The following is a 23,337-nucleotide window of genomic DNA, read 5'->3' on the forward strand; positions in this document are numbered from 1 at the left end:
GATTACATAGGCTATTGAATGAACAGTGAATTCATGATTTCATGACGTAATGCTTTCTACGGTAACAACCCGGTTTTGACCAGTATTGGCAAGCTGGAGCTAAACGATGAAAATTGTTTAAAATTTAACAGAACTGGCAAAAGCCGAGGTGTTTCTGAGTTTCCAAGGTAAGTACTGTAGGAGTGCAAATAATAGACCTTTCCTTGATACCTATAACTTAGTACAATGAAGTGCTTGATGTTTTAACTTGAAAAAAAGGCATTTTATAAAAAAGAAATGAAACCAGTATTTTATAGTCCTTTCTGAAATCTGAGTGAAAACTAGATAGGCTCACTGATTTACAGGTTGTTACGAAACAGACACACCAAGCATTAGAACATATATTCATATTTTCAAGTTGGTAGGAAAACGTGTTTATAATTGAAGAAGGGAGGAGTTGGTTATGTAAATCGTAATCGATAAGCTGATTTCTTCAGGAGATTTTCTCACTGGATTAAGTGTCTTTAAAAATACGTCTAGGATGAAGAGGGGATTAGGTCTGAAAAAAGAAATAGTCACCAAAATTGTCAAAAACATCTTTTTCTTACACCAGTATCACCATATGAGAAATTCCCATGTTATAAATTCAGACGAGAACGTGTCCATTCAGAAATTTCAATCAAACTTTTTCCTATTTCAATATATAATTGTTACACAAGATTTAAGGCAATTAAGGATACTCAATTTAGTTCGCATTTTCACTGTGCGTGTGTATTTAAAGAATGTATCGATTTTACGTCAGAAAATATTTCAAAAGTTTTTCATCTCAGATTTGACATTGTGCCGGATATCGTAGATTAATGAGGGGTGTATACGATGCCAAATATTGCCTCAAATTAACCAAGCAATGATCCTTTTCTTTGTATGAAAATAGGTATCATTTTGAAAAATTAATTTTAATAGTGCTGGACATATGCCCAGTATAATTGCAAGGGTTATCGTTAAAGAGAATGCAAATTGCTTTTCTCTACTTTCCAGATCTGTAACTTGATCTCGCTGGTATAGTTACTTCAAAATATTGAATCCAGATAACTGGAACTACCTATTCCCAAGGCAAATCGACTCATGCTTGAGCAAGCAAACTAATAACACCCCTGTGTCACAGATCCACTGGGACTTCAGCCCAACTGAAAAATTTGGCAAAAATTTCGTCCCCGGTGGTAAAATACCCTCGAATTTCAGCCCAACTGGGAAATTGACTTTGATTTCATCCCCATTCAAAATTCAATGTTTAAAAATTACACTCCAAAACCTTACCCGCTAGATTTTTTAACCTTGGAACAATAGAATTTATATCCCCTTTGGGATTTGAATAGGAATCTCCCCACTAAGAAAAAAGAATTCCACCAGGGGGGGGGGGTGAGACAGAGGTCTCTAATAACTAACTCCTCCTAAACAATGGTGACTTTCCTAGAAATATTTTTAGCAGAGAAAAAAATTTCTCTACTTTTTCAATTTTGCGTCATCCGCACCACAAAGAAAACGGAGGCGAGTTATATATCTCATATAATTTTCAAACCATGCTTAATCTTAGTAAATGAGCCTCAATCTCAAATATGCAAAATTTGGTTTCCATTTTCCTTTTTTGTGTAACCAGAAAGGAAAAAAGACACGTTGTTTATAAGAATATCTAAAACTCTTGAAGTCTTCGGATGTTCTTAACTTTTTGACTTTCAAGCCTAAAAATGCTCCTAATGTTCTATTTTTGCTCCTAATTTCACCGTTTTGCGAGTGTTTTTGTGCACACACCCAGAAACTGGGTGTTTTAGATTATATAAAGCCTTAAAACGTTCTTAACTTGTTCTTAATATTTTGGTCTTATATTCTTATATAGTTTTTTCTGATAAAAAAGTGTATTTAATATGATGGTGGCGGCCTCATTCAACCATTCCCAACAACGAATTACTGCAAGTAATTATCCGCATATGAAAGTCTGCCAATTCCTAATTACTCCTTGTCGAAAGAAATTGCTAGCTTTGCATCAAAGAATAAATAACTGAGGTTTTAAGGGGCTGCTAAGCTTCCTACTAATACAGAATTATAACTAATATGTTAAAATTCTCTTTAATGACTATTTTCGATCTTGAAGCAACCAATATTCACGCTTCATTATTCGATAATATTGAAGTCACCGTCAACAAGAAACTCTCAAAGGACGCTCTACTATTCGATATGCTCCATTATACGATGCAAATCCAATTCACTGAAAATTGAATTTAAGAGAGAAGAGTGTCAACCGAGGGGTAAACGACTAAAAAAACTCTCGAACACCTTAAAAATAAATCAAAAATAAATCATAAATAAAAAATAAATCATGAATAAAAAATAAATCATAAATAAAAAAAAAATAAAAATCAAAATGTCGAACACAATTCTTCGAGTAATTTAACCCTTGGAGTCACTGTATTTTATCGTTTCCTAAGCTCCCTTGATTTCTTGACGTTTGAACCTAGGTACCACGTGATTAAAAAAAAGAAAAAGGTATGTAAAAAAGTTTGCACTATTTCGGAACTGCTAACGACTAGTTGAATCGGTTATCAAGTGATAATGATTACAAAAAAGAATCTTTGGTCAGCTACTGTTAAGTTATATTTTATGGAACAACCTGTAGACTTTCAGAGGATATGTTACACTGTATGTTTTTTTAGTGAGAACATCCAAAGTTTCTTTGTCTTTGTATGTTCTTAGCTTTTAGAGTTTTAAGCCTGAAAATGTTCTCAACATGTTCTTATTTTCACCATTTTGTGAGTGTTTTAGTCCATTTTCTTAAGAAATTAGGTGTTAGAGATTGCAAATCCTTAAAACGTATTCTACATGTTCTTAATATTTTGGGCATCAAATCCCTATGTTCTTAAATAAAGTTTATTCTTATAAAGACGTGTACCTAGAATGATGTAATGGACGCGAGACAGATGTTGTTTTGAAACGTTTCGTGTCATTTTGGCTAGTCAAGACAAATCACTGAGTTTCCTGGAGAATTTATCAATTTGATTCTAAAATTGTTGGACTGTCAAGGCTGTCTTTGATTATGTAATCTTTAAAATGACATAAAAATAGGTTTTGCAAAAACACTCTCTTGGTGATGTTCAAGAGTAACGGAAATGACCAATCAGTTATGGAATGTTTCATTTGGTTAGTTACTAACTATGTAAATAATTATACGATGGTTCTATTTTCTCCACACTAAACTATCAACCTTGTAAAAAATTGAATATGGAAAGGGTCACAATTTCTGTGATGGAATGTTTGACTAATCATCAAGCATAGGTTATTTATGATGTAGAATTCACCTTCTAAATCACTAAGTCACTAAGTCACTAAGGATCATACTAAGTTTCCTCACTTTATGGTGGCGTAAGGGTTTGACGCTGTGACGGTATTACCCCTTCTTTGCATCGGCATGTCGTTGTTTGAAGAAAAAAGTGGAGGTATTTCGATGCCATGTGGTGACAAAATATGGATTTTAGTAGTGTTTGCTGTTGGCGATCCAAGAAAAATGAGTTGGGTGCGGCTCCCTCTTAGTGACAAGAGATGAAAATTCATTTTTACAACCATTCCGATTAATACCCCTGTGTAGTACCTGCCACCTGCAATCTAACCCTAATAACGTATAGAAGATCGCAAGAGATCATTATACGCTTACATTTTGGCAACTACAGTAATTCAATTCATAGTCATATGGACATTTAGTTCATATGTCTATGTTCAATTCGAATTTGTTTAAATAATTTGACATGATGTTAGTAGTATAGCTTCAAGGCACATTTATGACAGTTGATTTAAAAGGTTAGGAAGAAATTGATAACTAGGGCCACCCATTGCTGTGAAACCCAAAACACTATGTAACAAAAAAACATAGAAATGCATCGTTTTGCAATTGAAAGCTCTGCTTCACACTTGTTTTTAGAAGAACCAGAAAATTTTGAATGAGGTTCGGCTGTTCTAAATTGTTCGAGATTTTTAGGCTTAAATGTTCTTGAAATGTTCTTAATAGACTTACTTAACTCATTCATTGACTAAAAAAAGGGCATAAAATCAGCATTTTTTGTTTATACCATTCGGCCAAAATTAAGCCTCGTGTTCGTGCTCTCATAAAAGCTTGCATGTAAAAAGGTTTTAGGTTCAAACCCTTTCTTTGTAACATTACGAGGAAAACAAATCATATTCTTTGATAATTCCAAGGGATGTTATCTAAATGTATGTATATATTTAAAAGACACAAAAGTTGTAGAAAGTTTACGTAAATTTGTTATTGTTTAGTTCGTATGACAGCACGTGACATCAGGATTTCGCATTAATATTTCATTTAGGAGACATTTCACATCACTATTTCTAAATCTGGTACTCATTACAAATCGTTTACTCGCGATTCGTTTAGTGGCGTGAAACTGAATAAAAGAAAGTCACAGATATTTCGCAATCGAATGACAACAACTTGAGAGAATACAGCTTAGCATCTAAATACTAAAAAAGGCGGAGTGATTGAATAATAATAAACCCTCTGGTAAATTAGTTGTATTAAAATTAAAAGGTTGTCAAACTAATTCTATTAATATAGGATCTTTTGACGTCAACACACATGGTGATGACTGGCTTTTTTTACATACTAAGCGTTTTAGGAGTCGTCTTGTGATAACCGTCTTTATACTACCTGCCATCATGTGAGACACTGAACGCAGTTTTTCGGATCAAGTGCTTTAATCAGGCGTGTACCACTAGGAACAAGGGCAGTGTGCTTTCATCTTATCCACGTTGTATTGTTTAGAACCAATATCTAGCACTGCCACTGAAAGGCTTCTTGATTCTACCCATTCCCTCACATGACATGGGTTGGCTCGGGCGAAGTTACATTCTACCCATTCCCTCACGTGACATGGGTTAGCCCGGGCGAAGGTCCATTCATTTTCCAAGTGAATCACAGCACCGAGTGGGAATAGAACCCTGACCTCCTGGACAGCAGCAAGTGCAATACCCATTACACTAACTGCGACTACGTCAATATATAACTATTAAACTCGACAGTGCGATGTGATTTTATTTTTATACATAGAAAGCATTGCAAAATGGTGTGGTGATATATAAAAAGCAGTTCTATTTGGATGAATCACGTGCAAAATGATTTTAATGTAACCCGCTACTTTAGCGCTTACAAGTGAGTTATTTATCAAATTTCACTCAAACTATTTTAAACATATACCAGTTACAATTACAATTACACAGATAAAATTTCAAACTTTGACAAGCTAGATAGTCGAAACATTGTTGATTTTTATGTCAAGTCAGCACGCGATCACGAGATATTTTCTTGGTGGCTCTACCCAAGCGGATAGCTCATGAGCTATGAACAAGCCTCCAAAGCCCATCAAATTTATGTCTAAAGCGTACAAAAAACTGTAAAATCTCAATGTGCTCAATATTCATCCCTAAAAAGGCTAAATCTTGGAAAGATTTTCCGTTCAGGGTTTTAAAAATTGACCCATAAATTTCTGATATAAAAAAAATCGGGCGGCACCACCCGTCACCCTGCATACCTAGTACCCCCGGATAAAGGCTCTGGTATTTGGTATAAGGCTCTAAGGGTTGAAGAAACGTGTATAATTTTGTCCTTTTTCTTTATCGATGATAGAAAAGCTCTAACTAGCGTTTTATAGTTTTATAAGACGTCACAAATGTGCTTTGGAATTTATTGAAGTCATTACAGTGTTAGCCAGTAGAAATGAAAATAAACAGTCGCCTTTTACGATTGTGGTCTACATTGGCGAATCGAAGTACAGAGCAAGGAAAAAGGTATTCCCTGGTAAAGATTCTTGAAAAGTTCTTTAAAAGATCTTATCAAGAAACTTTGCTTATTCTTTTGCAGTTTCTTACTACGAACGTGCCAAGATCTTTCAAGATCTTTAACGATCTGATAAGACTCTTTTATAAGTTTTGAATAGGATTCTTGTCCCTTACAGTGATTCAAGATCTTGACGGAATCTTAAGTCGGAGGTTACCCGAAGGCTCCTCTTTCGATAGCTATCTACCTGAAGGTAGGGGAGGGGTTGCTCCACTTACCCTTAATCCTTCTCTTAATTGAATTATTGAATAAGGGCCGAAAGCTTCGCTCGAGTGACAGCATTCAACTGATGACCTCGTGAATACTTCCCATTAAGGACATGTTTTTTTTTTGACTGTACCAAAATAAGGTTTTCGAAAATCGTGAAAATCACTTTATTTTAATTATTTCGTCATTCGCAAGATGAATTTTCCCAAAATTTTGATATGTATTGAAATTTGGGAAGGGCTTTAAAATGAGCTATTTGAAATTTCAAAATTCAGAGTATTTCAGGATTAATTAATCATGGAGTGTTTTGGATCATATCTCACTCCATGACTCATTATTCGGTCTTGAGGAGGTCTCTATGCATTCCTGAGGTAGCCTAAAATCATAAAATAGCCTGAGGAGTATTTTTTTTAAAGGCCGGAGTGAGTTATGATCAAAACAAACAAAGGACTTTTTTAATCATTTTTCACTCATTTTAACAATTCCTGTTTTCTTTAGTTTGTTCCTTTCTTATCAACTAAACAAAAATCTCAAATCACTTCCCCGATAGATAGACTTGTCAGGAAAATATATACGATTAGAATTAGCACCTAGATTTCAAAAATGATCAATTTGATCCGATTTTCCTCCGGTTTTTTCCAAAAAAAAGAGGTCGATGTGAAAATTCAATCATTTAGCTACACCCTGATATAAGTTTCGTATATAAATTGGACACGATAAAGGCCAAATATAGAGCCGACTTTATAAATCCCAAATAGACTATGATTTTTTTCATCCTAAAATACTCCGGATTCAACAAGCGATATCTTAAGTTCCATAAAAGCTATTAAGATCGGACAAAAAGTATCGGACAGAGCTACTAATCTATTTTCTTATTTTTGAATAACGATAAGAAAGGGTTCAGCTGTCTCTGTTAGTGCCGATTTGAACCGGGTTGGTTGAAAATCGGCATTTTGGTACAGTCAAAAAAAACATGTCCTTAATCAACTATTTCATTAATACAGTCAATGATAACAAACACACAAAATAAAAACCACTTATCGTATTTCGAACCTGACCAAAAACTGCTTCGTAAATACTATCCTTAGAGATTGCTCTCCTTGAGTCTAAAGACTCCTTCTTATGAAAAACAATCATAACCCGAAATTCACGTGTTTTTAAGATTCTTAACCCAAACTTGATAAGAACCACTAAGAATCCTAAAGCTTCTTTGCACATAATAGTTAGTTAAGATTTGGAAAGTCTCTTTATAAAAACTTTACAAGTTACGCAAAGAATCTTAAAATATTTAATGGCTTAAAAGATTTCGTAAGATTCTACTTAAGAACTTAATAAGAAATAATAATTATCTTACTATAAATACGCGGGAAGAATCTTGACAATTCTTAGCGATTTCTTTACAAGATCTTTGAAGATCTTTTTGCTGGAAGAAATTTTCAAGATTGTCTTAGAATCGTTGTAAGATCTTACAAAGATTTTATAAGATTCTTACTTGTTAAAGATCTTGAAAGATCTTCAACGATCTTTTCAGATCTTATCAAGAATTTTTACCAGGGTTGTAACTAATTTCCAGTTAATTTAAAGCTTTATGATTTTCGTTTAGTATATTTGTATTTGTAGAGTGCGTAGTGTTGAAGTGTCTTTAACCTTGAGTTTGACACCTCACGATTAAGAATATAAAGTGAATGCATATTTTCTCCTAGGCGAATCCATACCTACCCTCGACACCCCAAATCGGGTAGTACACTACCAAGGGTAAATGGCCCCTAAATGAATATGGTGGCAGATAGTGGTTTGAGTGTCAAGGTTATCAGACCGGATTCTAAAATCAACCCAGTTAGTAATATAGATTGTCATATAAGTTATGAGGATTCCTTTTCCCGTATAAATCGTGTTCCGCTTACTAATGGGACACGGTACTATCTATTGTAAACTGAAATAGAAACGGGAAATTTCTACTACCTCAACATGTAGAGTCATATGTATGTATGTTTTTTTTTTTTTAAGAAACCAGTTTTACCAAGCAGCCTCAATGTTTCTTAAGAAATCAGCCTTTTGAGCCTTAAATGTTTCTTACATGTTTCTAAACTTTTTGACATAATCAGCCTATTTTTCATGTTTTGATTGGAAGGTTCTTAAAAAAACGAATTAAAAATGTCGTTTTTTCATTTTCAGCCTCAGCATGTTTCTTAGATGTTTCTTAATTTTTAGGCATTCTGAGCCTCATGTTTCTTAAAAGTGTGTTTCTTAAAAAAAAACAAACGTGTAATTGATCTCTTCATTAGGTGAAAGGATGATTCAAAAACAAAATATTGATTCTCTTACATTACATATATACATACATAGATGATCACCGATCTACCTATAATTTGATACTTTAAGTTATCTCCTTGTGTTTACAAGTCGTATGATTGTCAGGCATTAAATGAAGTAAGGTTTGTAGCTTCATTTCAATTGGTGTTTATGCACGTGTGTGGTCAAGATTCACATTGTGTAGTATGAAAAAGAAATTGATGAACAAATCCTCTTTGTTTAAAGCAAATATTTTGGTAAAGGAGCGATCTCTAACGTCTTGTTCATTTACATCCAACTTATACAGTGGAGTTAATAAATTTCGATAACGCGTACTCGAAGTTATGGAAACACCACTGTAATTTTGGATTGAAGACAACCTTTTAAATTAAATTTGGTCTACTACAAGCAGACGTCATCAATTATCAATTTCTATAACGGACTTTATCAACCGATTCGTAAATGATAAAATTCTCTCTTTTGATTTTTCATCTAACCATTATAGAGCTTTTTAAGTGATGATCAGTGATAGCTGACGATGTAAGTTTGCGCACGTCTCCAGGCACCCCCCTTGGTGGGGGTGTCTCCATCTCATCTGTTGTTCAATTTAATTTCACATTTATACATCACGATCTTCTGCTACAGCAGTCCTCATTGCATAAAATCTGCAATTTTAGTCTATTTTCACCCCAAAGACATTCTACCAGATTTTTTCTTTTTTAATTCAACCGTGTAATTGCACAGTCTTGGGGCTCTTCTTCCTAGTTACCAAATACATATGCAAATTTTTGCATATTCCACCCTCATAGCAAAAAGGTTTAAAATTATAGAGCGACAACTTTGACATCCAATCGCAAGATCTCGCACAAATCACATTCAGTTTGTTTCGACTAATTTCGGCCTTTTAACACTTTACTAATAATCCTATAATCTCTGTTATTACAACTCCTGATGTGCATGACCGGCCATCATCCAGATGACTTGTATCATCTTGGGATTCGTCCCACTATGATGCTAGCCTCATCTTGATGATATTATTAAAAAGTGATGATCAGTGATAGTTGAAAATGTAAGTTTGCGCTGATTCTTATTTTACTTGACATTTTTCAACCTATGCTTCAATTTTAAGAAATTATATACCGTTGTAGAGGCCCCCAGTGGACCTTCAATTCATGCAATCACACAAATTTTTTCCAGATTCACGCATTCACGCAAGTGAAAAAGCCCATTCAAAGGCCGTTGTATAACTTCTAGAGGATGTGACTTTCGACGCAATAATTAGTGAACACAGTTAAAGCGCATGCACACTTAGCTATTCAATAAATGGTTTTCATTTCCTTATGAGAAGTAGGGCCAAAAGAAACACTCTGTCATAAATTTTGAACCTTCTAAGACGATCCGCCACAGCAAGAAACTTTTTCTGTGTAGGCCGTTCGCATCGGCAGGACCATCCTTCCATTATCATGCGATAAAGGTTGTAAGTGTGAGAAAAAGAATGATTTAATCGAAATATGTCTTAATTAAGGAGTGGTCACCTAGATTTTCTCATAGTATTGTATAATAGCTCCTCACCGACCAAACTTTTTCTCCCTTGATTGCGTAGTACACGTTGTTTTTATAAGAGCAAACTATATAAGAACATAAGGCTTCGATGGCCAAAATGGTAAGAACAAGTTAAGAACATTTTAAGGCACCCGATTTCTTAAGGAAAATGGATAAAAATGCTCACAAAACGATGAAAATAAGAACATGTTAAGAACATTTTTTAGGCTTCAAAAATTTTGGATGTTCTTACAAAAAAACGTATAGCTCCTCACCAACCAAACTTTTCCTCTCTTGATTGCGTGGTATGTATCCGGTTTCAATAGATAGCTATCGTTTTGTCAGTCGTGTGTTTGGTCAGTACAAGAATGTCAAGTCGTGTGAAAGTACTAGTGCGTTGACCCTTGTACTTTCAGACTTGTTACTATTGACAATGTCAGCAGTAATAAAACAAGCTATTATTCTTGAAATTTTTTTCAATGTGTACATTCAACTTTAGCAAATATAAAAGTGTATACAAAGTGGTAATATTTGATTTTCTTTTGCATGAATGGTATGGCTATGTAAGTGATGGCAGTCCTGTGTAGACGTTAGTAGCCAGATCGGGAGTGGCATTTAAAAAAAAGTCTATTCACGATAAGTGTGCACTCTTTTTTCATTTACTTATAACTTTTGAAGGAATTCTTCAATCTTTATAAATTTGGTATCATTGGAAAGATATTAGTTAGTGGAACAATTTGAAATAAAAAAATCTTTAAAATAATTCTAAAAATGAAGATGAAAATGAAGAAGAAAAAAATGAAGATCTTGTAGAAAAGTGCTATAACTATCATTTTTACTGAAGTGAAACCTTGATTTATCGAACGTCATCACTGTGAAAAAATTTCTCAAAAATAAACATTCAGTCAAAAGATATCAAAGAAAGTTATAAGCTAATTGACGTCTAAAAACGCTGTTTTCTGCTGTTTTTTGGGGTCAATCACTTATTAACTTTGTATCATAATTTTGTATTGAATAATTATTTTAGTGAACTTTTTTTACAGTGATGATCTCCAAAGATCAAAGAATCTCTCCAGTGAAAATGAAAGTTATAGCATTTTTCTACAAGATCTTCATTTTTTTCTTCTTCATTTTCATCTTCATTTTTAGAATTATTTTGAAGATTTTTTTATTTCAAATTGTTCCACTCACAAATATCTCTCCAACGATACCAAATTTATAAAGATTGAAGAATTTCTTCAAAAGTTATAGGTAAAAGAAAAAAGAGTGCACACTTATCGTGAATAGACTTTAGTACCAATTTGCATAATTAGAACCAATTTCATATGGTTTAAATGGCTGACATTTGAATTTGAAAATACCTAGGTAAAGGTTGGGATACATATATACATATTGTATAATTCATTGTTTATAATTTCAAGTACTGTAGATCTCAAATTTCCAAGTGCCTCCTTGATCAAGTAATTGAAGTGGCGTAGACAATATCGACAATATCGTGTGATATGAAAATGTCAGTATATGTCGATGGTATTAAATTTTCATACTTTAATGTTGATGGAGGTAAAGTCGTGTAATCGAACGTTTCCAAGCAAGCTCGCGGAATATGCGCGGAAGAGACCTCCAAACGATCCTTAGCAAAGTTTTAACATAAGAATTGACTGAAAGTGAAAGTTAAGGTGTGGTGAAAAAAGGTCCTTCTCTTAGAGGCGAGTTTTGAAGGATTTTGTACTCTTGGAAGAGCTTTTCCTAGTTTCCGTAGCCTTAAAAATGACCCTGTAAGGTAAAAAAATTTACCCTTAGGGGGGGGGGGATTATTTAAAAAGGTCTTCAAGGTATTAAATATATTTGTGTATACACGAATCAATCAATTTCTTTATTTATGATAACGGTAATTTCTAATCATTTCTCATCAAGATCTCTTTGACGATTATGACGATTACACTAGGATGCAGAATATGTATTGAAGTTTTTCTTCGATATTATTGAACCCCTTCTATTGCAGCTTGAAGACGATGCTAAATCTATGCCTTAATCAGCTTTTGATATCCTTTTGGCAGTTGAATCTATCTATTTGTGTGAAACTCACTATGAAAGGGAGATTTTGTTGATGCTACTATAAGCCTACTTAAATCCATTTACATAATCCAAGGATTTAAGCCATATTAAAAGCATTTTAGTGTAAACAAGTTTCTGTACCCACAACACGAATATATTTTATGGAGTACGAGGGAACAAAAATAAATCGAGGTATCACAAGAGGTTTGGTTATTTTGGCGTGAGACTTTTGGCTCAATGTAACCTTTCAAATTTAAAGTATCTCTCTGGATAACACGTTTTAGGTACTACGTAGTTCATTGTTTTATATTACCCTTCTTTTATATAAGAGTAGAGACCAAGTACAGTAAGTTTTTGTTGAGATTCCGCTGTTCTTATTTCTTCAGCGCATTGAGCCCAAAATTGTTCTCATACTGCTCTTCTTCAGGACGCAAAATTGAACTTCAATTGAATTTGGAACCCTATTTTAAGAGCTAGACCTGTTACAATTTGCTTTATATATGTAGCTTGTCGAAGCTCAGAATTGTTCCTAAACTGTTCTTATTGAAAGTATTCTTTATAAAGAGTGTACTTCATAGAGAAAAGTGTGAGTCCATCGTACCATCATTTGAATATATTTAGGTTTTATCTCTTTATGTAACGTGAAATGTCAATGAACGCGCCTGAGGTACCATGTTATCGTTTTATGGTAGACCGCTGATTGACCACGCTTAAGATAAGCATCGGTTATCTAAAGCTCTTCATTCATTCATCAAAGAAATTAATCAATCAAAACACCGATGTATACAGAGAAAAAGTCTGAGTATAAACCCACATATCTAGACAAAAAAGTTTGACCCATTGAAAGTCGTTGAAGTGTAATCTAATTTGGTAAATGTTGAAGCCATATGACATTTTCAGTAGCTTCTATCTAGCCTTGGATATATCCATTAGAAAAAAACAACGCTGCAAAAAAAGTGTGGGTAAGCGGCAAAAAAGTTATCACGCGAAAAATCTCGCCTAGCAAACGCAGTAACACAAAGGAATTAAGGAATTACTTGCGAACATTTCTATAAAGTAGAGAGAGACAATGTCAATGCACTACAAAATTGTGTGTTTAGTTGAATAGTCAAGCATTTCCTATGCTACAGACATTACTTCATAAACATATCACACAAAAATGTGATGTATATCCTTCGCATTTATGAGAGTTGCTTATGAAAAGTTTTAAGAGAAGTTTAGCCTGCACCAGCCTATTAATACGTGAACGGGAAAATCGTAAATAGTTTCAGTAAGGTTTATGATTCTTCGGCCTATACAATTATAAAATATTTTCATATATCTAGCTATCCTAGTAGCGTGAAAACAACACTACAAAAAAGTGTGCGCAAGCGTCAATAAAGTTACCACGCAGCGAAAAATCTCGCGTACAGGCTATCAACATGGAATTTAAAATATTTGAAATTAAACGTCCCTCATTACATACTGCTTGAATAGCATATCAATAACAATTAAACGACTTTGTCTATTATTCCTTTTGTTTCGCTTTCTCTTATTGCTGTCAATCTCCCCCTTCTCTCTCGTCAAAGGTAATGCTTTAAATATCCAGCGAGGTTGTATAAACGGTTTACTCTTCAAATGACTGAACGATAGCAAAGTATTGACTGTACATCAATTTTGAAGTTTTTTTATGTGTCCTACGTTAGAAAGATGATGTGGTGTTGTTGTATATCTCAATGAAATCAAGGATACGCGTGACAGAAAAATAATTTTGATATAACTCCTTATTCATAGTTAAATTTGGGTAAACAAGGTAAATTGCTTTGAGCTCTTCAGACTAATCTGGTATGTATGGTCAAAAAGCCTTTGAAACTCCTTTTTATTGGAAAACTATTTATCTTCTATAAAAATTTTGTTGCAATCTAGGAGGCGTAGAACCGCAGTCTAATGAGTTGAGAAGATTGTCATAGTTAGCACACAACGTCATTTCAACGTTCGTCTAGCGTTATTTTGATGGATGTTGCGTTTGACGTTGTGCTCGCTGGGGTTTGTTAAACTTGATGATCGTGTAATATTACAGTCAACTCTCTCTAATTCGATCCTTTGAAATTCGAATCTTTCTGTAATTCGAACTAAGTAATCGACACCTACAGCAAGAAATTACTCCCTTAAACTCGAATATTTCTAAAATTTGAGGAAATTTATCCGTACCTTGAAAGTCGAATTAGAGAGAGAGAGTATGGGTAAAACTGCATGTGCTTAAGTGGAACGTGGTTGGATATCGTTTAGGTTAAGCCTCTGTTAAGCCTCATTTCAAAAGAACTCGATAGTAACAGCAGTGAACATTTATCGTGACACTGAATAGTGCGTGGGGTCAACCTAGTTCAAACTCAAAGATTTTTAAACAAATATGTATAAAAACAGGTTGGACTTACGATATTTTCAGGAATGGTTTGATGATTGGTTTCAACATTTGTTCAACTTGGTTGGAGAAATCATCTGTGTGACATTCTAAGAATTCGAATTTTTAAGAAACTGATTAATAGGGACGGATGATAAGTTTCAATGTTCAATGCTCTAATTGACAGACCAAGGAAGGGTTTTAGTGACATTTAAAATACATGTGTTTTTATAAGAATATCCAAAAATTTTAAAGCCTTCGGATGTTCTTAACTCTTTGAGTTTTAAGCCTAAAAATCTTCTTAACATGTTCTTATTTTCACCATTCTGAGAGTACTGTTTGCCCATTTTCCTAAGAGATTGGGTGTTTTAGAGTCCTCAATGCCTTAAAATGTTCTTAACTTGTCCTTAATATTTCAGCCATCGAGGCTTATGTTCTTATATAGTTTGTTCTTATAAAAAAACGTGTATAATGAGTTTCTTTCCAAGAATGTGTTATCAATGAGGATATTTATAATTCAGATGATCTTAAAGGTCCTCCTAATTTCACTTTCATTCTTCTTGAATGCCTCAAATTGGTCTTCCTAGGACATAAAATCGAAATGCTCCGTGAAAATTACTCTAAATATATTCAACTTTCAAAACATGTCTTAGAGAAGATGTAAGGTTTTGGCACCCTACTACAACCATAGTTTTGTTGTTTTTCAGACAAACATTTAAACAAAAACAAAAACACTTGACTCATCAACAAACAAACAAACAACCAACGGAAGATGAACACTACATATGCATTATTGTTGGTCACCATGGCAATCACTATTACCTTAACACATGGACAACCTCGTGGCAGAGGGAAAGGTTTACTCGAGAAATTTCAAGTTTTATATCCAGAATATATGAGAATCACCCAACCACCACCAGAATCACCACACATTCCCAAAAAGAGGTAAGAAATTTGATGAATTTGTTGTTTATTTGGGTAAGAGTACTTTAATAAATTCCCTGAAATTAAACCTTAAATAAATTTGTTTAATTATGGCTGAAGATAAATGAGCAACGAGGTAAGAGTTTCTTGTGGAATAATATGACTAGAAAGTTTTTTCCTGCATTAGTCACTCCGTACTACACTTTCCCTTTTTTATGTTATGATCTGTACGAGACATCAATCATAAGATATTATAAAACATTACATACTACACATTCTTAAGGACTTTGAGAGAGACATTTCGTGATTGACTTACATAAAACCATGTAACAAATTTGACTGATAAAAATGAAAATACAAAAATTTCAAATAGGTTGTAAAACAAGTTAAGCAAGATGTTGCGGATTAAATCTCTTGACCTTAAAAAGCACGATTAAATAACTTTTGCGAGCGCAGCGATGAGAATGTTCAAAATGTTAAAAATGTGAGACGATACTTTTAAGGTTATGTTTTTAAAAGATCGATATCACGAAATCTGTCCGAAAAAGCGTCACTAGGGTTGTATTTACATTCAAATTTGACCTTCCCTAATACACTCTTTTTTATAAGAAACATTAAAATAGTTTTTAGCACCTCAGGCCTCAAGTCAGCCTTAACATGTTCTGGTTTTTGTGACAGACTGGGATACTTTAGGCTTGAAACTCTTTTTTGCTTGAAATTAAGGCATTCCAGCTTAGCTTTTTTTAGCATTTCGAGCCTCGTTGTTCTTATAAAATTGTTCTGATAAAATAGAGTGCAACGTATTTTTATAGAGCAGTGCATTTTCGGATAGAGACACAGCAATTACAGTATTGTAAAATATTCCCAGTGCCAATATAACAGGAACGCCCTAATGTTAAAACAGTGAGGTATATGTATGGTGTCATTAGAGACAAGGAAAATATTCCTTTATCCAGAATTTTGCTTAAAAATCAGTTTTCTACTCCTATTTACTTTATGACCTCACTTCACCCTCTATTCGTGTAGGTTTCATTAAAAATGAGAAAGTAAAAAAATATATTTCTAATGATTCATTCAGATTTAGATTGATACTTTTTGAAAATTACAATTAGTGCTGTAAGGGAAAATGAAAATTGTTTTTCCCAACAGTGCAAGTGTTCTCGTATGACATTCTAGAAAAGAATTTATTGTCAACATATGTTTTTCATAAGAACAAAATGCATCTGTCATGAAGAAAAATACTGTATGTGGGAAGACATTCCAGTCAAATCAAGTTTATATTTTCCTCTCACTCAAATCGTAACTACTAAACTACTACGGGCTTGATGAAGGTATTGATCAAGGGGGCTGATGCTGCGATGTATAGGTATGGATAAAAAACATTGCAAGTTATAACTTGGCAAAACTGTATTATTGGCATTCAGTCAAATAACAAACGAAAATAAATTTAGCTCGCTTGAAGATTAAAAACATTTTTCTGTAATTGGTGGACCACTCTTTTTTTATAATCTGTCAAATTTTGTGGTGCGAATTCCAATCCACAACTTCCTTTTGCTTATGCTATTTCTATTACATATAAGAACTTTGAGAAGTGAAATAAGGGGCAACAGCCATGGGTCCAACTCTAATCAGATCATCCATTATGCTAGTACCAAAGATACGGCAAATTTAATGAACTGACGAGTTTGTTCAGGCAAAATATTCTAAACCACGCTGTTTATTGTTTGTCTAAAAACGAAAGCAAAAGCTTTTCTTAAAAGAAAAGCCATCACTTAAAGCTTCATTGTTCCAGTAAAAATAATTAGAAAATCATAGCAATTTTGATGATTAGGAGAAGTGGATATTTTCTCAAGGAGAGCGAAATCCAGGAAATTGCTAGTTATCAAGTTATTTAGATTGCTTTCTTAAAAGTGTCGGTTGTTTTCGTAAGCCTTTGATAGTCACCTAAACCTCGTCATCACTTCTTCGTATAATAAAGACTATTTTGATCATTAAAACTGTCAAAATTCAATTTTGCAGCCCCCTCCCTTTCAAAGAAGTCTCAAAATCCTATCTACCTTCGAAGCAATCGCACGCGGTTGTGTTCCATGAAATATGTTACGGATCCTAAGGGTTATTGTCCCCTACTAAGCTATTTCTATCCCGTTTCATCAAATTCTTTCTGGTAGTTAACCTGATAGACACGGCCATCTGGAAGTAGATTTTAAAAGTTTTAAAAACTATAGCTGGGGCACTTTCACTTAAAATGAAATGGAAACATTTCTGTAAGATAGGTCCCTAAGTGTACCGTACCAAGGTTGCATCTCTATAATTTGGTACAATTTCCATTTCAAGATAAATATTATAATATTATCGATATTGTGCGTCTGTTCAGTCTGTTAAAGTAACCCTTAATTGAGAGGGAAGCCCTCCATAATTGAATATCATTTGAATGCACATTTTGACCAAAACAGAAGGAAAAAGTCCTCCAAAAAATATTGTTTATTGATTATGATATTGCATGTTTTGCATTAGATCTCCAGGCGACAAGGAATTTATACAATACACTCTTCAACTTTAACACACAAGGGGAATGGGCTTGAGTTGGTCAGGACCATGTGACGCCCGGGGGGGGCTCTCATATGATCTGGCCTACGTCATGTGCCGCGCTTAAGGGTGGGGTTTTTCAACATCCCAAAATGCACTGTAAGGGTGTGTTTCTGTGAGATTGCACTGCAAGGGTCGAATTTTAAAACAAAGTCAAAATAATTGTTAAAAAGAAAGGTTTTTACTTCTCGTTTGTTTGAAAAAATTTCTATTGTCTGATAATTACGGCTGACAAGAATAATTTTCTCAGTTTTTCTTTGAAACAGAAAATTTCCCAAGCTTCTTCTTTCACGCAGATTTACAGCTGAGAAATATAGTGCACTATAAGGGTTGGGTAAATCAAGAGAAAATGCACTGAAAGGGTACCTTTTCAGCCATATTGAACTGCACTGTAAGGGTACGATTTTGAAAAGCAGATTTTACGCGGCACATACCGTCGTTTCGAAATCGAGTGCCCCCCCCCGGGATGTGACGCCATAAATGTCTAACGTCATCTCAAAATATTGTATCAGCGTCCGTAACACAACCTAGTCCACATGTATTCCAGGCTTTATTTGCGTTTATGTAGGCTATTAGTAAGCATTAAAGGGCTGACAAGAAACAGGGAGTGAGGCTGGGCTTGGAAGATTTAGAAACAGTTACCTGTCGTATGTAGAGGGACGAAATTCACAAAGATTATTTCTCTTCTGTAGACGTGTTCGAGGCGATCGATTACTGGAGAAGTTTGTAGTGGACGCAGGCGTCGAATTGCAGACGACCCCAACAACGACCACAACAACCACTTTGTCTCCTGAACAAATTGAAGAAGAAAAAAGGGTAAGTTTGAAAATCCTTTAGTTACAAGGCTATGTTTTATAAACTGTTCGTATGTCATCCATGAAGCAAAAATATCTGAAAAACGTGGATGTCTTTGCCACTAAGGTTTAGAATTTTGGGCATTGAGGTACCTCGAGGTGATCTTTATTAAACAATAGCCGTCTCGGGAAACGTGTTTATATAGGTAGGGTGAAGGCCGTAGGTATCAAATTTATTTGAAAAACATTCATAACATTTGAAATTGAATTTAGAAATTGGGGAGCAATTCTTCTTACGCTCATGCGAAAACTTACGTTAAAAATCACATGATATTTCCATAAATGTACAGATTTGCAAAAAAATCACACGACTTTTTTTCATTACAAACTCAAACAGGGCTGATGAAATACATCATTACTCGCCGTCGTTGACAGGGGAGTCAGTCATTTGACCTCTATCATGTCAAGAATCTAAAACACTAGACAGAAAGTGCAGTTTTAGAGTGATAAAATTCCGGGTGGGTTACTCAATGTTCAAATCGTGTGATTTTTCAACAAGAAATCAGTTTTTATTTAAAATTCCTTGAACAAGGCTCAGGGCATTTCACGTGCAAATAAAGTATTAAGAAATTATAAGGAATTTAAATGTTCAATAAGCTAGGCTAAGCAATTATAATCCGTAGACCTCTCCTGATTGACAGTAGTTAACTCTCTGTGTGACAGAGATGAACGAAATCAATTAAAAATTATTTTCAATAATCCGTGCTCTGAGTCTTGTAAACATGTTTTATTGAAAATTCCAAACCTCGGGATAGAGAGAAATGGAATTTGAGCTCAATATTTTTCCGACATTTCTAAACTATTCTCTACAAATTATTCAGAAATAATCCAAAATTTAAGATAGGAGTCCGTGATATTATTATTATTATTTCGTATGGTCTCTCAACCCTCGTTCATCCTGTCCTATCCAACGTCAAACGATGGTCAAACCAACTTTCATGCACGCTCTTTTGGCCAGAAAGCCTTGTATTTTACTTTATTCTTGTATAAAAAGGTCCAAATAACCATATGAAAGTTTAACAACGTTGTGTGCCAGCTGAGAGGGAAACACACACATTTTCAATTTAGTCGAATACATGAAAATTAGTTTTACTTGTAATCAAACTTATACAAATTCTTATATCTTCTTCCTCAGAAACGACAATTAATCGAGGACCCAAAGAACTTCTTACAAAAATTGAAGAATAAATTTGGTATTGATAATTTGAATTCTGAAGAGGATGGATCGAGCACATCTTCATTTGATGGTGAAGTCAAAAAAATGCATGAAAAATTACATGAAAAACTAGAAGGGTGAGTGCTTATCCATACTAGAGTGGAGTCTCTTTAACTTGAACCTCTATAACTCGAATGTCTCCTTTTAACTGGAACAAGTTTAATGGCCCCTTTAATTAACAGTGCCTCATAAACATTAATCCATAGCTCGAAATTTCTTTTTAACTCGAACAAATTTGTGTTCCCCGTAAGTGCTCGAGTTATGGAGACTCCACTGTGCAATGTACCTCGTGGAATGAAATTCAGGCGAGACGAAATTTCGGCCTATTAGGGCCAATTGGCCAATTTTCGTACAATTTGGCGAAATATATTTTTGCTAGTTAAGAAAATTTTTAAATTGGGTGTGAATTTTTATGATAATTCGATGGATTTGCCAAAATTTCTTTTACTTGAAATTTCTTACATTTCAAAGCTGAAAATTAAGATGTTCCTAACCTTTCACTGATCTACTTTTTTTCCACAGATGTAATGATAACAGTGAATGTTTCAACGCCACGTGTTGCTTCAAAGCAGATCCAACAAAGCGCGGACAATGTATCATACAACCTCACAGGTTAGACCAACAATGTTCAGACATGTGCGGATGCAGTGGCAAACACGAAGAAATTGATTTAGAATGCAAGATTATGGAATTAACGAAAGCAAACGAGAAAAGCGAGGTAAGATTTTATGACATTGGTTACGGTTACTTTAACTTGCAGAGTTTACCAAAAAGATTTAAAATGAGCATCTTTTATTTGTAATAAAGTCAAATTCTCTAATTCGAAGGAAATTCACGGTCCCTTGAATATCGAATTAGGAGAGAGAGTCAATTCAGCTGGTACAGACCACGTTGTTTTAACGTCGTTAATCTCGTTTAAAAATATTGTTAAAAACATTTGACAGGATTTGACATCTACCAAGATGATAAACGACCCTTACTTTTAGACCTTGTTCACACGTACCAGTCGTTCCGAGACAAAATGACACCAGTGAAAATTAAAACCCATAGCAGAATTCATTTCGCTTCTGAAAGATACAGAATCGTAACTTAGGAACATGTTCTTACACCAGAAGTAGGTTATTAAATAAAATAAATCAATTCTCTTTTTCACAGGTTTTGAAAACGATGCAATGTAAACAGCGCGAACTGACAGAGAAAGAATACATGACTCTTATGCTTCGGAAAATGAAGGAAGGCCGTAGGGCTCGAGTGCCGAGGAGACCACGTACCCAACGAAAATCACGTGTCATGTTTGTATGATTTTGATTGGATGATTAGTTTTTTTGGTTGGTTCAGAATACCTGGCAAAAGAGTTTAAAGGAGCAATTTCGTTTTTCTGCAGATTCATTAAGTCAAAATTTAAGAACTGAAAACTACTGTTTTTTCTACAAAAGATGCCAAAAGATGACATTATTTTGGATATCAATTTCGTCTACCACAGCTTATACAGGACACTACACCCCCGTTCATTACAAACTTAAGTTTTATTTTGCAGCTGTTATAAGCTGTTTTACGTATATCAAATATATTATTTTAAAAATTTAAAAGATGTATAAAGCGTATTAGGTAAATAATTATCACTCAGATAAAACCCCGCAAAAGTGACCAGTTCTAACAGTATTCATTCGCTAGGAAAAAATATTTTATAAAGCATAGCACAAAAGTCACAAATCACATCTTTGTGGTCCTTCCGGTGGAGTTCCCGCCCCACTGGAAAAATTTGCTGGAAATCACCCACGATGGATTTGATTTTAACTCCCATTGGGAATTCATTCTATGATTTTATCCCCATCGGAAATTGAATGAGCATTTTGGAGCTGGAACCAATAGATTTTCTAGCCTAATTGGGATTTTAATGGCGGTTTTCATACTCACTGAGTGAAAAAATTCCAACGGGGCACTGAGTGAGACAGGGGTTTAAGATCTATTAGTTAAAGCAACAACCAATAAGAATCCAAAAGTAGATAAAAAGCAAATAGCTGTCTATTGATCTTAAATTTAGCTAAAGTTCAGAATTCACAAGACCAATTTGATAAAGCGACCAAATAAGATTATAATAGTAGAGAAAGTCATGTCATGTATTGTGAAATAAATCAGGGATAAATTGAATTTTCATTTGAGGCTAAGGTACACCCGTTATGTTTCAAAAAAGCTCTAGGAGGAATGAAAATTTGTAAATATATGAAAGAAAACAAAATTATTAATAAAACTAATACAGATTTTATTGTGGTTATTTAATAAAAAAATCAGAAAACAACTGTTAATGTGTCAATTTATTTTCTTGTACCCCATTAGGATAAGACTGGTACTTACTTATGCGAGAAATCAAGTTATTTAAGCTGGTTTTCTGATAGACATAATAGAATGTGAAACGTCCCAAAGCCAAAAAGCGACAACCCTGCCCGAAGGTCTTACCCGATGGGACAAAAGAACTACTATAGATATCACCCACAAATAAATATACCGTAACCCACTTGACCTTAGATGTTTACACAGTAAAATTTAGCGGAAGTTGATAGTTCTTGTGAATCTGATGATGATGGTTTGATGGTTGGATGGCGAATCTGCTAAAAGATTTGGCAGTTCTGATCAGTCAGGAAAGGCCAAAGCTAAAACAATTATACCAAAGGCATCCAATCCACTAGGAGATTCACCAAAACAATCCATCCCAAATGCAGATTCACCAGAATCACTGCACAAACGGATTTAACACCAGATTTATCATCAACAGCAGATGTACTAGTACTTAGAGTCATCAAATCCACCACCAGATTCACGAGACACTCAAATTCACTATGCACCAGAACCATCAATTCAAAAAAGATTCAAAAGAACTATCAAATTCAAAGATGGCTAATCAAATCTGCTGGTGATGGTATTGGATATTGAATGTGCAAATGGAGTGGAAAGCTTTAAGCAATCCTCAGTCAGAACTATAACCATCCATTCTACCAGAAGATTCTCCAAAGATCTATCAAGAGATTCACGAGAAACATCGACTCCACTAGCAGATCTACAAGTACAATCAACACAACTATCAAACAAGCCCTCGATACACCCTGTCTCTGTGCCCCGGTGGAACTTGTTTCCATCATTTGGGGTAGGAAATTTAGCTCAAAAACTTCAGTGACATGTTTTTGGAGTGCGTTTTTTTTCCGAATAATTTTTGTTGGGGTATAAAACAGAGGGTGTCTAATTTTGAATCTCAAAAAAGTTAGTACACTGTACTGCATTTGGGGTGGGGTGGTTACACTACTCATTTCAAGCTAGTACCTGGTAATGAATTTCGGTATTTCGTTGGTAAAATGGGTAGAGATTTATCAATGTTGGCAAATCAGAATGTAAATTTTGCCAATTTCCGAAA

At 34.4% G+C, this 23,337-nt stretch overlaps 1 protein-coding gene across 1 annotated transcript; it reads left to right on the forward strand.

The window, feature by feature from the left end:
• The first annotated feature begins 5,802 nt into the window (after positions 1 to 5,802).
• Positions 5,803 to 22,230, forward strand: LOC136824065 (uncharacterized). The gene is made up of 6 exons (XM_067080222.1): positions 5,803 to 5,826; positions 15,059 to 15,296; positions 18,554 to 18,677; positions 19,851 to 20,008; positions 20,454 to 20,649; positions 21,087 to 22,230. The coding sequence occupies exons 2-6, from the start codon at positions 15,124 to 15,126 to the stop codon at positions 21,231 to 21,233; spliced, it is 798 nt and encodes a 265-aa protein (XP_066936323.1). The 5' UTR covers positions 5,803 to 5,826; positions 15,059 to 15,123; the 3' UTR covers positions 21,234 to 22,230.
• Positions 22,231 to 23,337: the final 1,107 nt, after the last annotated feature.

Source organism: Clytia hemisphaerica, unplaced genomic scaffold (genome assembly GCF_902728285.1).
Source record: "Clytia hemisphaerica strain Z4C2 unplaced genomic scaffold, Clytia hemisphaerica genome assembly, whole genome shotgun sequence".
Taxonomy (NCBI): Eukaryota; Metazoa; Cnidaria; class Hydrozoa; order Leptothecata; family Clytiidae; genus Clytia; species Clytia hemisphaerica.

Bases quoted from the DNA above. Each gene is read 5' to 3' on its own strand.
- LOC136824065 (XM_067080222.1), top strand. From the start codon at position 15,124: ATGAACACTACATATGCATTATTGTTGGTCACCATGGCAATCACTATT. The intron at 18,678-19,850 runs GTAAGTTTGAAA...CTTCTTCCTCAG, and splicing joins AAATTGAAGAAGAAAAAAGG to AAACGACAATTAATCGAGGA. The intron at 20,009-20,453 runs GTGAGTGCTTAT...TTTTTTCCACAG, and splicing joins TTACATGAAAAACTAGAAGG to ATGTAATGATAACAGTGAAT.